Source organism: Archocentrus centrarchus, chromosome 19 (assembly GCF_007364275.1).
Source record: "Archocentrus centrarchus isolate MPI-CPG fArcCen1 chromosome 19, fArcCen1, whole genome shotgun sequence".
Taxonomy (NCBI): Eukaryota; Metazoa; Chordata; class Actinopteri; order Cichliformes; family Cichlidae; genus Archocentrus; species Archocentrus centrarchus.
In genome coordinates this window covers 1,308,654-1,323,857 of record NC_044364.1, presented here as the reverse complement: position 1 = coordinate 1,323,857, position 15,204 = coordinate 1,308,654, and the positions used below count along the sequence as shown (strand labels likewise).

The window sequence follows — 15,204 nt, the reverse complement described above, 5'->3', positions numbered from 1 at the left end:
TAACACACATATGCACACACACACACACACACACTGCTTCACTGATATGAAGTGGATAATGTGTTAGGAAGAAAAGGATACCACACGGTTTGATGGAAATGAAAATGATCAACCTACAGAGGGCTGACCTCAAAGACACCCCGAAAATCAAAGTTAAAAAAATGATGCAGCAGGCTGGAACATTTTACTGAAACTTAATTGCAGCGACTCCAGTTGATACTCTGTAGTTTGTATGCGTGCCTGACAACATGGGGGCATGCTACTGAGGAGACAGTGGATGGTGTCCTGGGGGATCTCCTCCCAGATCTGGACCAGGGCATCACTGAGCTCCTGCACAGTCTGAGGTGCAATCTGGTGGCATTACATGGACGAAACGCAATGTCCCAGCAGGTGTTCTATTGGATTTAGGTCGGAGAGTGTGGGGGGCCGATCAATGGTATCAATTCCTCCAGGAACTGCCTGCATACTCTCCACATGAGGCCAAGCATTGTTGTGCACCAGGAAGAACCCAGGACCCACTGCACCAGCGTAGGGTTTGACAGGTCCAAGGAGTTCATCCTGATACCTGATGGCAGTCAGGGTGCTGTAGCCTAGCCTGTAGAGGTCTGTGTGTCCCTCCATGGATATGCCTCCCAGACCATCAATGCATCACCGAACCGGTCATGCTGAAAGATGTTACAGGCAGCATAACGTTCTCCACGGCTTCTCCAGACCCTTTCACATCTGTCACATGTGCTCAGGGTGAACCTGCTCTCATCTGTGAAACGCACAGGGGGCCAGTGGTGGACCCGCAAGAGCCAATCAGGCTCCACGTGCTGGGCAGTGCTCATCCTGTTCCTCCTTGCACAAAGGAGCAGATCCTGGTCCTGCTGATGGGTTAAGGACCTTCTCCTGTCCAGCTCTCCTACAGTAACTGTCTGTCTCCTGGAGTCTCCTCCATGCTCTGAGACTGTGCTGGGAGACACAGCAAACCTTCTGCCAATGGCACGTATTGGTGTGCCATCCTGGAGGAGCTGGACTACCTGTGCAGCCTCTGTAGGGTCCAGGTATGACCTCATGCTACCAGCAGTGACTCTGACCCTAGCCAAATGCACAACTAGTGACAAACAGTCAGAAAAGATGGAGCAGGGAAAATGTGAGTGTCCTCCACCTGTAAAGCATTCCTGTGTGTGTTATACTCTGAAAATATACACCTACCTATAAGTAAGACAACAGGAAATATATGGGAAACAAAGTATGTTGAACAGCTGTGTGACTTTTTTTAAAAACTTGTGATGGATTCAGACTTGTTCTGAAGCTTAAATTGTGCTACTTTTTGCTGTGCGTGCACGTTATACCTATAGTGCCATGAAAAATATTTGCCCCCTTCCTGATGTCTTATTTTTTTTGCAGATTTGTCACACAAGGGGGAAAAGCCATCCAAACCTACCTGGCCCTATGTGAAAAAGTAAATGCTCCTGAACCTAATAGTTGGTTGTCCCAGTCTTGACAGCAGGAACTGCAATCAAGCATTTTTGATAACTGACGATTAGTCTTTCAAATTGCTGTGGAGGAATTTTGGCCCACTCTTGTCTGCAGAATTGTTTTAATTCAGTCACATTAAAGGCTATTCATGCACTTGACTGTCAGACAGGTTTGCAGTATTCAGGCTGGCTGTGGCAGGTGAACTTGGGTCAGGGCCAGGAAGGCTGGGATGGCTTTTTCCCCCATAATAAATACAAACTGCCTTTTGTATTTACTTTGGGTTTTTTTGTCTATTAAAATTAGTTTTGATATCTGAAACATGTAAGTGTGACAAATATGCAAAAAGAAAAGAAATCAGGAAGGGGGCAAATAGTTTTTCACAGTGTACAACATTTATGTTTATGGTAGCCATGGGGAGAAACATGAACTTCATGAACTGCCTTCTCTACCTTTGTCTGCAGACCTTGTGCCATGGTGGTGCCGGACTTTGAGCTCATCTGTGAAATCATGCTGGTGGCTGAAGGCTTCATTAATGCCCGTGCCCTCGCTAGGAAGTTTATCACCCTCTATACGCTGTGCAAAGAGCTGCTGTCCAAACAGGTACACAGCTGATGTGGTTAGTAAAACCCAGACACATTTCCACCTGCAAAGTGAACAACTGACACAAAGTTCTTTATATAATTGAGGCTTTTGATAAAGGAATGACTCAGAGGCTCCACATAAGAGCTAACCTTGTGACCAACCATTTGAGTGAAGTATCACATGCATATGAATAAGAAGCTGCAGGCAGTTTGGATGTTATTCCATCAACATTTTTCTTTAGTCTCTTTTACCCTGCTCCTGTTTCACATGTTATGCCATTATTTCAGTTCTTTAAAAAAGCAATAAAACCACTCATGGTGCTGACTAATAGTTACAGAGGAGCTCCTCAGCTTAGGTAAGTGATTTTATGAGCCCTCGATTCTGGATGAATTTCCCATGACCACAGGCCCATTTAAGCGTCATAGCACACTAATTTCTTTTTATGGCTGTTTTATGAAGCTCCAGTTCATCAGAAATGTTTAAATAAATTACCTTAATATTACCTTTCTAGCTTTCTTTCGCCTGAGTTTCATTGCAAGATTTCCAGCATTAGCAACTTAGTGGCAATGGGATGAAATGATAATGAACAGACTGCTTCTCTAAGCTATATTCATAAGGGCTGAAACTGCAAATCAATGAAAAGTGCAGATTCAGAAAACAACTTTCTCCACTTAAACAAGAGCCTCATAATTGTGGCTTTAATATGAGAGAAGTTCTGCTTCATGGGCCTGTGACTGGCCAGGGACGTGGCTTTAAATGATCCTATTTTCATGGTGTTATTGGGTTCCTTCGTGCTCCTACTTTCTCCTCCTGACGTCTTTGTTCCCCTCTCCTTGTCTTTATGCTCAGTGTTAGTTGTTCTTTATGTTTCAGTTAGTTTTTTGTCTCTTGGTTATTTTCTTTTATGTTACCGCCTTTATTTGTTCCCACCTGTCTAGTTTTACAATTAGCCCTCTGTGTATGTGAGTGTCTCCCTGACATCTCTCCTGGTGTCTTAGTCTCTCCCACCAGAGATGCGAGCAGAGGAAGCGGGGGGGAGAGACACGAGGAGAGAGGCGTCGAGGCAGCGCCGAGTTAACACTTTGAGATAATTTTCCCTCTTGTAAAGCAATGTGAATTAAATATGATGTGTGGAACAGCTGTATCATAATTTGCATTGTTATAGGCCGACTACAGCTGTATTTATGATCTCGGGTATAACTGTGCTCATAACCTTTTTACATGTTTGGAGTGAACGGTGAAGGCTAGCACGTTTGATCAAGCTGTAGATCGCAAAAATCTGAAGCAATTTCTCAATACAAAGGATTAATTGTTTTAAGAGTTCTCCTATCATCGTTGTATATTTCAGTTTTGTGAAACACTTCTTTTAGTAAAGTAAAACTGCTGCAGCAAAGGATACATCTGTGCATCCTTGATTATAAGACCTCCGGCAAGCCTCTCCTCTCCTGTTTTCCAGATGCAGTCTAGTTATTGAGACATCCTTCAGCGTGGTGTACTGAGATTAATTTCCGGGTCACAGAGAGGAGGATGGAGGACAGAGGAGATGAGGCAGAGCAAATTAGAAAACTTATTAAACCCTATAGCCCCGAGTAAACGGTGCACCTGAGCTGCTGCTTTTGTTACTCATTTACTGTAAGAGGAGAGAAAGATCTCTCACGTCCAGTGTAAGGAGATAACATGGGTCATACAAGCAGGAGAGCATTGAATCATGGTTATCCTCATGCATGTACAACAGTTAACTTTGTAGCTTTGGAAACAAAACGTGCACTGAAAAAAAAAAAGAGAAGAAAAGTCAAGAACAAACTAAAGTAAAGGCACCGGTACTTGTAAACCCCCTTTTGCATCTTTCTAATCAATGTGAGTGCTCAGAGTGCTTTCTACTACACTCGTTCACTCAGTCACACACACACACACACATTCATAAAGTGCTTTAATCTGTACCTAAGCATTTATCTAACATGCACACACACCGAGCCACAGCCGCTCCAAGTCAAACAGAGTCAAAGATAGTGATATCTCTCTCACACATTGTTCAGTAGGGAAGGTTCAGAGAAAGGTACACTTTACAATGTAAAACATTTAATGAAACGAAGAACACGGCCCCTCCTGCAGGCCTACCACCCACAGGAGGAGCTGTAAGGGTCGGGTGGCGGCAAAGAGCGGAGGCCCTATCGGACTGATCCCCGGCTATCAAGGCACAACATAGAATGTTACCTTTCTGGTGGGGAAGGAGCCTGAGCTAATGAGCTAGATATCGTCAGGTTCACCGGAATGCACGGCTTGGGCTCTGGACCCCGGAGAGGACATGGGTCCCCTCGGCCTGCTACCTGGACATTGGAGTTTTTACTGGTGGGCGAGAGGGTTATTTCCCTGAGCCTAGAGGCCAGGGAACAGGTCCTGACTTTCATTTGTTCTTACGCGCTGAATGAAAGTTCAGAGTACCCAGCCTTCTTGGAGTCGCTCAGTGGGGTTTCCAATGGTGCTCCATCTGGGGACTCCATTGTCCTCCTGGGAGACTTCATCGCTCACGTGGGCAATGATAATGAGACCTGGAATGCTGTGGTTGTGAGGAAGGGCCTGCCTGGTCTGAGCTCAAGTGGTGTTCTGTTATTGGACTTCTGTGCAAACCACAGTTTGTTTGTCCATTCTGAACACCGCGTTTGAACATAAGGATGCCCATAAGTGCACGTAGCACCAGGACACCCTAGGTTCAAAATATTCTGTGGACTGATGAGACAAAAGTTGAACTTGTTGGAAGGTTCATTAACTGTTACATCTGGCACAGCATTTCATAAAAATTACATGTTGCCAACAGTCAAACATGGTGGTGGTAGTGTGACGGTCCGGGGCTGTTTCGCTGCTTGACGACTTGCTGTGATTGATGGAACCATGAATTCTGCTCTCAGAACCAAAAGAATCCTGCAGGACGATGTTCAGCCATCCGTTTGTGGCCTGAAGCTCAAGCACACTTGGTTTGTGCATCAAGACAGTGATCGGAAACACGGCAGCGAGTCCACCTCTGAATGGCTCAAAGAAACCAGAAACAAAATGAAGGTGGTTTTGGAGTGGACTAGTCAAAGTTCAGACTTCAATCCATCTGAGATGCTTTAGCATGATTTAAAACAAGCTGTTAATGCTCGAAACGCAGCCAAATTAAAACAATTCTGCAAAGACGAGAGGGCCAAAATTCCTCCACAGCAATTTGAAAGACTAATTGTTGGTTATCAAAAGTGCTTGATTGCAGTTCCTGCTGTCAAGGCTGTGACAGCCAACTATTAGGTTTAGGGGGTAATCACTTTTCTCACATAGGGCCAGGTAGGACTGGATAACTTTTCCCCCTTTAATAAATGAACTCGTAATTTAAAAACCGAATTTCAAATTTACTCAGGTTATTTTTGTCTAATATTAAAATTGTTTCGGTGATCTAAATCATGTAAGTGTGACAAATATTCAAAAAATAAATCAGGAATGATGCGCTGTTACTGTGCATACTGTTATTGTTCAATTAGCCATTATTGATTAGTGTCCAAATATTTTAAGAGAATCTATGTTGATTCTTTGGTTGCAATTTTTATTTAAACTTCACTGAAACTGAATCAAAATTATTATGAAAAATCTCATGGCTGGATTATGGTGTTAATGGTTATTGTTAATGTACGGGGGGGGGGGGGGGGGGGGGGGGCATTTAGGATGTAAATATTCAATCCTAAATTGATTGATTGATTGATTGATTGATTGCGTGATTGATATGCGTCCACATTGAGGTGTTGTCCTGGAGAAAACAAGATGTGAATATAATATTTTCATATTCTATTGACATGGCACACATTCCTCCATTCCTCTGATTACTGGTGATGGTGGAAGGAGATGTCACTCTTTACCAAATCCATCCATGCTGCAGATGGCAGCTTCATTATTTCCACAGGCATCCACATGCCAACCAGATTTGTAGAGTTGACACTGGTGTGGCAGTTTTTGTTTTTGTTTTCATATTGTCTTACTGTATTGCTGATAGACAAATGTAAAATATAGACAATCCCACAGCACATTGTACCTGTATTCTAATTTAAGTTATCAGTGTAGGGATCACAAAGAAGTTGTGTATTGATCCAGAGTAACTGCTTGGGTGTTTTATACGGTGCCCAGATGGACACACGTACACAAATATACATGATTAGAATAAAGAAATAGCAGCAGGCATTTGGAAAATGGAGATATGGGGCTTTGTCACATTACACAGGACATTTGATCGGGGTTGGTAGATGAAGAAGGATTTGCTTTTGCTGATTACCTTCAATTTACAGCCAGATCACAAATGGCTGATTGCTGGGCGCTACAGGCTTAGCTGACATGATAAGACTAAACGAGAGCTGATCAACAAAATATGAAGCAGCAGCAGATGTGATAACTACATGTTTAGCAAAGCAGTGACAAAAAAATCTATGGCTCCATCTCTGAAAACAAGCAGGGTCAACAATTAACCAAAGTACATATTGATGTTAAGTGAACCTGGTGGTTTCTTTATATATTTAAGTGTGTGTGTGTGTGTGTGTGTTGCCTTATTCTCCCATGTTATCTGGAGAGACTCTAGATGGAAGGCACAAACTGTAATATTATACTGATGCTGTTATGCAAATAATGAATGAGCCATACAATAAATGGCTACATTTCAGATATATTCGTACAGTACAGGTGGCGGCTTTATATATGTTTTAAATGGAAACTGAGGTAGTATAGAGTTTTCTGTGGAGTTGCAGATTTAGGCTCTTTATGTCTCTGAAGATGAATTGCTTAATTATGACTGTAGATAAAATCGTCTTTAATGAGAGTGCCATGTGTTTTCCTCTGCTCACTGATGCTTCTCTGACCATCACTGTAGGACCACTATGACTGGGGTCTCCGAGCCATCAAGTCAGTGCTGGTGGTGGCCGGCTCTCTGAAGAGAGGAGACCCCGGCAGAGCTGAAGACCAGGTGCTAATGCGAGCCCTCAGAGACTTCAACATCCCAAAGATCGTGACCGACGACATGCCTGTGTTCATGGGGCTAATAGGAGACTTGTTTCCTGCCTTGGACGTCCCCAGGAAGAGAGACCTGGACTTTGAGCAGTGTGTGAGGGAGTCCATCCTGGACTTAAAGCTACAGGCTGAAGACAGTTTTGTACTGAAGGTGCGGTTACTCTCTGGCAGTCTTCGGGGCTGTCTGCAGCAGTTTATCCAATTGTATTTTCATTATAGCTGAATAAATAAAGGACCCGCATGAGTGTAAGTCAGTTGCAGAGCTGTGGATAAAGGCAAACATAATCACAAGTTGTCTGAAAAACATGGGCCAAGTCCCCAAATACGGGTTTCATCTTTAACAATTTAGAAAGATATTACAGTTGTAGCACTTTCATTTAGATTTATCTTGGTTCTTTCCAAAAGCTGTTTACCTCATGTCATAATGTTCCACTGGGAAATACACATTAGTGTCAAACAAGTCACCAGCATCTGGATGAATTGGGCAAATATTGCTGAAAACCAGTGGTTGGCTGTGATGAGAGTTCAGGTGCCCAAGCTGATGACCTAATTCTAGTCATTATATTACATACAGATACACACATACAGACCCACAATAGAAGGCATTGTATGTCAGAAACAGATGTACACAGGACCAGGGGAAATAAGTGCAATCTGCCTCAGGTCAAATAGACACGGAGCCACATAATAACACTCCATCAATGGTAGCCGGCGCTGCACCATGCCACTTAACCCTGACATTGTGAGAGACAGCCAGAGAAATAAACAAAGAGGAAACAGAGCGAGAGAACTGCCGAGCGGTCAATAACAACCATCCACACCCAGAGCCTGAACTTTTACTTCTTTGTCTGTGTGGCCAACCTTTTCATTCCAGACCATGAGGAGGGAGGGGGGGGTTGGGAGGAGGCAAGCCTAGCACATACCTTTAGTGTTAGCCTGTGCTAGCATTAGCCCCCCCACATCAAAGCTCTGATCAGGCAGGGTCTTTGAGAGTGGAAAGCCGCCCGGGCTCCAGCTGAATGAATGGGGAGAAGGACCCCCGAGAAGCCTGGTCGATGGCATTGATTGGGTGTATGTTTGAGTGGAAGTGGGGACAAAATGTCTCTCTGCCTTTTTTGTCTCTGTCCTTCTTTTTTAAATCTCTCTGTGGCGTCCACCCACACCGGCACTGAATATGTTAACCCACAAATGAAGGAGTCTGAATTTTGAAGTTCTAAAGTGAAGAAATGCCTCAGTAACTATGGTGAAAGCAAAGCAAACTATTTATACATTTTATTTTTAGTTTGGCATTTCAGTTAATTAACGACATTTTCAACAGACTGTATTTAACTGCAGCAAACTGAAAAGAATCAAATATTTAGGATTTTGTAACTGAGTTAGAAAATACCCCTCCCAAAAACTTAATTAGAAAAATAATCAAACAGTAGAATTTATAACTTATGCAGCAATTAATTAATTTACTCAACCTCTCCTCTCTCAGCTCAGCCACAACATTAAAACCACTGACAGATGATGGAAGTGAGTAACATTCATCATCTCACTGAAATGTTCTGTTGGGAAACCTTGGATCCACTCGGGTATGTTTGTACATCTGCGGGGCAGTCCCAGTGGACCCTTCTCCCAGACCTGACGAGTCAGAGCAGTTTTGGTGACACGAGGGGGAAACACATTTCCATCCCAGGGTGTCAAATCCTGATGATTTGTCAAAAGAGGCTGGCATTGCAGAGATGTGCACAAGGTGTCCATCGTCACTGGTGCCTCGATGCCTCAGCCACAGCTATATGGAAAACCGGGCTACTGGTCCTGTTTTAAAATCGACGTGAGGAGAGAGGAAAAACAGGGAGGCAGTGAAGAAGAAGACTGGGCATAGCCATGACCATGACCCAATATTTACATTTAGAACAGCACCACTTCTCCTTATAGGCTGTTGCTCTAAATCATCTTGAAGAACTTCCCACAGTTCTTTGGTGGATTTAATCTCAGCGTCTTCTGTATTTTCATAATAATCCCACACTGACTCCATGGTGCTGAGATCAGAGCTCCGCGGGCCCAAACCATCTGTTAGAGAAATCTTTGTTCTTGTTGCATCTGAAAATTCTTCTTTATGTCGGTCTGTCAGCTGGATATCACAAAACCAGCAGGCTGAGTACCATGAACGCTAGCTGAGAGGTGGAGCATATTTAAAGGAAGAAAGCAGATCCAAATCAGATTCTTTAAAATTTCAAACTTGGTCTTGGTACAGACCAGCTGTCCGAACGCCCGTCATGATCAGTTCTGTTGTCTGTATATTTGTACAGTACCAAAGTGTGTTCAAACCTTTGACTGGTGCTGTAGATCTGTATATCATTATTCTTTTAAAATGTCTTTTTAAATAATAGTTTGGTTTTCACTGACTGGTAAATTTATGTCCCTGCATAAAATAGATCGAGTGGCCTTTTGATTATGCACACGTAGTATTATGTGTGCATAATCTGTCCTCCCTGAACACAACTGCTGTCATTTAATGTGGTCTGTGAACAGTGTACTGAGCTGCTGTGCTGCACTGCAGTGCATCACACTATCCTGTCATCCTGCATTCAACATAAAGTAGAACAATAAGTATGAGACGCAGTAGACCACAGGGTACACAAAAAGCTACATATTTTGTCCTCAGTATTACACAAAGAAGAATTTCTAATGTTAACCTGTGTCTGTGCATTAGGTGGTGCAGCTGGATGAGCTGCTGGCAGTGCGTCACTCTGTGTTTGTGATAGGGAATGCAGGCACTGGGAAGAGCCAGGTGATGCGGTCACTCCACAGGACCTATCAGAACATGAAGTGTCGGCCGGTGTGGGCAGACCTGAACCCAAAGGCTGTGACCAATGACGAGCTCTTTGGCATCATCAACCCAGCAACCAGAGAGTGGAAAGATGGTGATTACCGAGTCCTTCACAGACACACTGTGACCGGTGCAAAGTGTTTAATGACTCGTCTCAAACATTCAAAATGTTTCGTGTTCTTTCTGCAGGCCTGTTCTCCAATATAATGCGCGAACTGGCCAACGTCAGTCACAGCGGGCCAAAGTGGATTGTTTTGGATGGAGACATTGACCCAATGTGGATTGAGTCACTCAACACTGTCATGGATGACAACAAGGTGCTAGTGAATGTGTGTGTGTGTGTGTGTGTGTGTGCCAGTTTAATGCTCAATGAAAGACTGTGTTGTTTACTAAATGAGCATTCAGATATGAAAAGGGAACGTGGTTGACTCATCACTGATACGAGACGGTAGTAAACTGTTTGTACTCTGGATGAGAGGATGAATGGCAGCGTGTGCATGTAATGCTGAGAAGAGCTGAAAATCTGAGGATAACAGGTGGCGTAATCCAGGCTTAGACTACGTACAAGAAAGAGCACGTTCAGTTTAAGCCATGTGCTGTGTGAAAGTGTGCTTTTCTCTTTTCTTAGGTGCTGACTCTGGCCAGCAATGAGCGGATCCCTCTGAACCCCACCATGAGGCTGGTGTTTGAGATCAGCCACCTTCGCACTGCTACACCTGCTACTGTATCTAGAGCAGGTAGCGTTTGCTCTTCCGTTTTTTCCTCTTTTCTTTACTTTGGCACTTTTGATAAGTGTCCAAAAAGGTCCAAATTCACTGTGTGCCACTAAGTTATACATGATTTATTTAACTGTTTAGTGCCATTAAATCACAAGACTGTAACGAGCCCTGCATTTTTATCTAATCTGTCTTGTAGACAGTGCATTGCTTTGGCTTAAAGCTTCACCTGCCACATTTTTTAAAGCGGGAAATCTACAGTGTTGCTAACTACAAACCCCTCTGACGCCGTACCGTGTGATTTAGACTTCTGTGGTGAATCTTTGTAGAGCCTGTGATGTAACCTATGTATGTGGCTGACACTGTTGCTGGCATTTATGCTCGTGCTGGTGCTTTATGTGTTAATTTTATATGCAGTGCTGGCCGATAGAAACAAATACAACTCTGGTACTTTGATGGCATTTGTGAGTCCTTATATTGATGAGACGATGATTGTTACTCTGTCACTAATAAATTCAAAAAACTAACCGAATATGCATAGGAGGAACTGACCGAACTGAACAGGCCAATCACAGTAGTTGCAGGCTGCATTGGCACAACATGTAGTTACATTTCTAGAGAGCTGCATATCAGGTTGAGCTGTAGGCTTTAAGAGGGGTTTGCAGTTACCATTTAGCTATGGCATAGATTTCCCACTGATGCACAAATCCCCAGTTACTCGCTTCAGTCGCTCATCTCAGAGTTGAGATTAACTTAAATGCAGCCCACTTTCTGCCACTGTTATCACTACAGATTGCAGAGTTTTACCACCATTCCTGTGTTGTAGTCTCTACATCTGTCCACGCTTCTTTGGAAACAACACTGTGAACATGTTGCAGTGTTTAGCTTTTAAAAAGATAGATATTGTCCTCGGGAGTTAATGAAGATCATGTAGGGTATTCTTAAGAGGCAGTCTCTGAAAAATGAAACCAGTTTGGGGATTCTAAAAGCTGCAGTTCCTTCAGGTGCCACTTGAGTCAGTCCCTGTAGACTTCTGTGTTAAAATGCTCAATTAAACAGCCTTAAGTGCCATGCTAACAGCCCGCTAAAAAAAAAAAAAGTTGTATGATCTTTCCCCTATTTCTAAAATATTTTTAATGCACTTATCTAAAAAATAATATTCTGTGGGATGAGGGACATTGTAGTATTATATTGGTCTGGCACTATTCAGTTCATCCATCCATCCATCCATCCATCCATCCATCCATTCGCTTCCACTCATTCTGTTCAGGGTCGTGGGGGGCTGGAGCTTATCCCAGCTGTCATAGGGTGAGAGGCAGGGTACACCCTGAACAGGTCGCCAGCCTGTTGCAGGGCCAACACAGGGCCAACATTCACCGCGTGAATGTGGGTGTGAAAGGTTGTTTGTCTGACATTCATGCTCTCATTCACACCTATGGGCAATTTAGTGTAGCCAATTAACCTAACCCCAGTAAGTGCATGTCTTTGGAATGTGGGAGGAAACCGGAGTACCCGGAGGAAACCCACGCAAGCACGGGGAGAACATGCAAACTCCACACAGAGAGAGGGAGAGGCCTGGGCCAAGGTGGAATCGAACCCAGGCCTTCCAGATGTTATTCTAACTGTGAGGCAGCAGTGCTAACCACTGCACCACCGTGCTGCCCTGACTAAAATAATTACAGAGAAAACCCAACCATCAGACGACCCCCTATGAGCAGCACTTGGTGACAGTGGGAAGGAAAAACTCCCTTTAACAGGAAGAAACCTCCATCAGCATCATACCATTTAAAAATGATTGTATTCAACAACCCGCTGTTCACATGATAGCAGCATTATGTGCTAAATGTGTCTAATAAGGACACACATGAACATCAACAAACTGATCTCTGATGATTTGAAGGAGTCAAATACAGCTTTTCAAGTTCATGTGTGTTTGCATCTGTGTGTGTCACACAGTGGTGTGGACATCCCAGTCTCAATAACACATTCATCAGTGGATCCTCCCCTTTGCTGTGTTCCTGTGTATTAACTAGCCAGCAGTTATTTTTTGGCTGAAAACGGTCCATTATGGTTTTCATCTTGCTGCACGGCCGTGATGCTGCTTCTCTGTTGGAGCTGGAGGAGCTGCTCAGAGATGCTAGCTTGGTTAGATACTCACTAATTAGACCTGAATTAGTCTGGGCTGGGTCTTTGCGGGGCTGCGTACGTCTATTGTGTTTAATCTGCGGTGCAGACAGAAACAAAGAATGCTGGGACTTTTTTCCTTCCTGGCTCCTCCCTCTTTGTGGACAGTTTGTTTTTGGCTGCAAACATAATTGTCCCACTAAATTTTTGTTGTTGTTTTTTTCACTTTGTTCATTCCTTCACGTCCATTCCGATAGTTTCAGCAGTCTCCCTCCAGGAATTTTCTCGCTCCAGTAATTTGTGATCCCTTACATTGATGCTTTGATTATTATTCCTGATTGTTATTCTCTCATTGATAAATTCAAAAACTGCAGCTAAAAGTAGCCAGAAAGTCACGGAGGACTCGGCAGTGCTAGCAGAGGTCTTGTATTGTTGCCACCCTGTTATAAACACTGTAATCTTGAATGTGACCAAGTCAGATCTCGCTTGATGTTCTTTTCAGGCATCCTTTACATAAACCCGGCAGACCTTGGATGGAACCCGCCAGTATCCAGCTGGATTGACAAGAGGGAAGTCCAGTCAGAGAAGGCCAACCTGACCATACTGTTTGACAAGTACCTCCCACCTTGCCTGGACGCACTCAGGTCAAGGTAACTCAGCGCCCCGGCAGCTTTGTGCCTTTGTGACAGGAAGTGCTTACAGTCATGTATTGACGCAGGATGTTGGTGTGTGACATAACACAGGACAAATTGTGCTATGTGGGCGTGTTAGACAGGGGCAAACACAGACTGAGTCAGCAGAACTGGATGGTGCTTTCTATACAGGACCACTCGCCTCCTCCAACACCTCCATCACTGCTGCTATTAGAGCACACAACAAAAACAGGAAGCAGAGGAGGGAGACTGAGAGGACGGGTATTTTGTCCACAGTGTGAGGCGCCACTGTCATCTGTTTTGTTGGAAATGACATAATGTAATATTTTTAATCAAACGAAGCTGTATTTGTTCTGTTAAATGAGGAAAGAAAATGTGTGATACAATGCAAAACGGCAGATGGTGAAACTGTAGTTTAACATTTTATTGTTTCCTGTTTGCACAGTTGTTCTTTTATTTACAGAATGAGGAACATTAAGGCTCGAATACCGCGATGTAATGTGTCTGTCTTTGCTCAGGTTTAAGAAGATCATCCCCATCCCTGAGCAGAGTCTGGTCCAGATGCTGTGCTACTTGCTGGAATGTCTCCTGACTCCAGAAAACACCCCTGCAGACTGCGCCAAAGAACTTTATGAGCTCTATTTTGTCTTTGCGGCTGTCTGGGCCTTTGGGGGAGCCATGTTCCAGGACCAGGTACTGCATAGACCGCCGGGAATGTGAGCTGCTTACTGAGTGGTTGCATTAAAAAAAGGAAAAGAATGGGAAATAATTGAAACAGCTGACTGACCCCCCCCCCCCCCAACCCCTTCCTCAAAGAGTTTCTTGCACTTGGTATTTCTTGGTATTATTCGAGCCCCGATGGCTCTTACGCAACTCAACTCAGTGTCTCTATTCATGAAAAGTCATTTCAATGTTATTTTCAGTTGGAGAAATGGCAGGGGTTTTAAAAGGGAGAGATCTTCATCTGAAAATGAAGTGGACTCTATTCCCGCTCAACAACACACAGACCGGCTGAATTTAAATCAGCAGGAGAGCCGTGGCGAGCAGTTGCTAAGCAATCCAGTTAGTGCCGTACAGTAAGCGCGTCCATCTAAGTTATGGGATAAAACTGCTTTCCCCTTGGTACAAATGTACTCCACTTTATTTTCCCATCACAGATGCATTTAAATGCTAAGTGGTTTTATTGACTGGAGAGTTGGTAGTGAATAGAGGAGACAGGTAGGAAGGAGTGGGGGGAGGCAGAGAGGAAGGCAAAGAGCTGCAAGCCAGCAGGTGATGAGGCTACTTCACCATCTGAATCATACAGATGCATAGATAGACCTGCCACCTCTTATTTTCCACCCTTCATCTGCTGTAGCTGGATCACTATATTGCTGCCATTTATTTGTCCTCTGGTTTGTATTCACACCACTATAAATCAAACGCATAGATCCAAAGCTGCTGTACAGAGGAGGGGAAGCAGAGAGGAAGTCATTTTAGAGTATTGACCACTCGCCTACCCTCTGTGTCTCTGCATGTGTGCTCTGTGTGAGTGCAGCTGGTCGACTACAGAGTGGAGTTCAGCAAGTGGTGGGTGACCGAGTTCAAAACCATCAAGTTCCCCTCCCAGGGCACCGTGTTTGATTACTACATCGACCCAAAGAGCAAGAAGTTTGAACCCTGGTCCAAGATGGTGCCCAAGTTTGAGATGGATACAGACACACCACTCCAGGTACAACAAAGCCTTTTAGATTAGCCGCTTTGTTATGTTTTGTTTATTTATTTACTTGCTTCGGTTGATTTGGGGTTTTATTTGCTGGACTAAATGTTCCAATCAGCCAATGAGCAGCCA

The 15,204-nt window shown here is 43.9% G+C and overlaps 1 protein-coding gene across 3 annotated transcripts in view; it reads left to right on the top strand.

The window, feature by feature from the left end:
• Positions 1–15,204, top strand: part of dnah9 (dynein, axonemal, heavy chain 9) — a 173,357-nt gene that overhangs the window by 62,613 nt on the left and 95,540 nt on the right. For all 3 annotated transcript variants that reach the window (XM_030754457.1, XM_030754458.1, XM_030754456.1), the window contains 8 exons: positions 1,926–2,064; positions 6,926–7,213; positions 9,764–9,974; positions 10,070–10,197; positions 10,509–10,617; positions 13,223–13,370; positions 13,892–14,066; positions 14,911–15,084. In XM_030754457.1, coding sequence (XP_030610317.1) covers positions 1,926–2,064; positions 6,926–7,213; positions 9,764–9,974; positions 10,070–10,197; positions 10,509–10,617; positions 13,223–13,370; positions 13,892–14,066; positions 14,911–15,084 — 1,372 coding nt within the window. The remainder of the gene's footprint in view (positions 1–1,925; positions 2,065–6,925; positions 7,214–9,763; positions 9,975–10,069; positions 10,198–10,508; positions 10,618–13,222; positions 13,371–13,891; positions 14,067–14,910; positions 15,085–15,204) is intronic.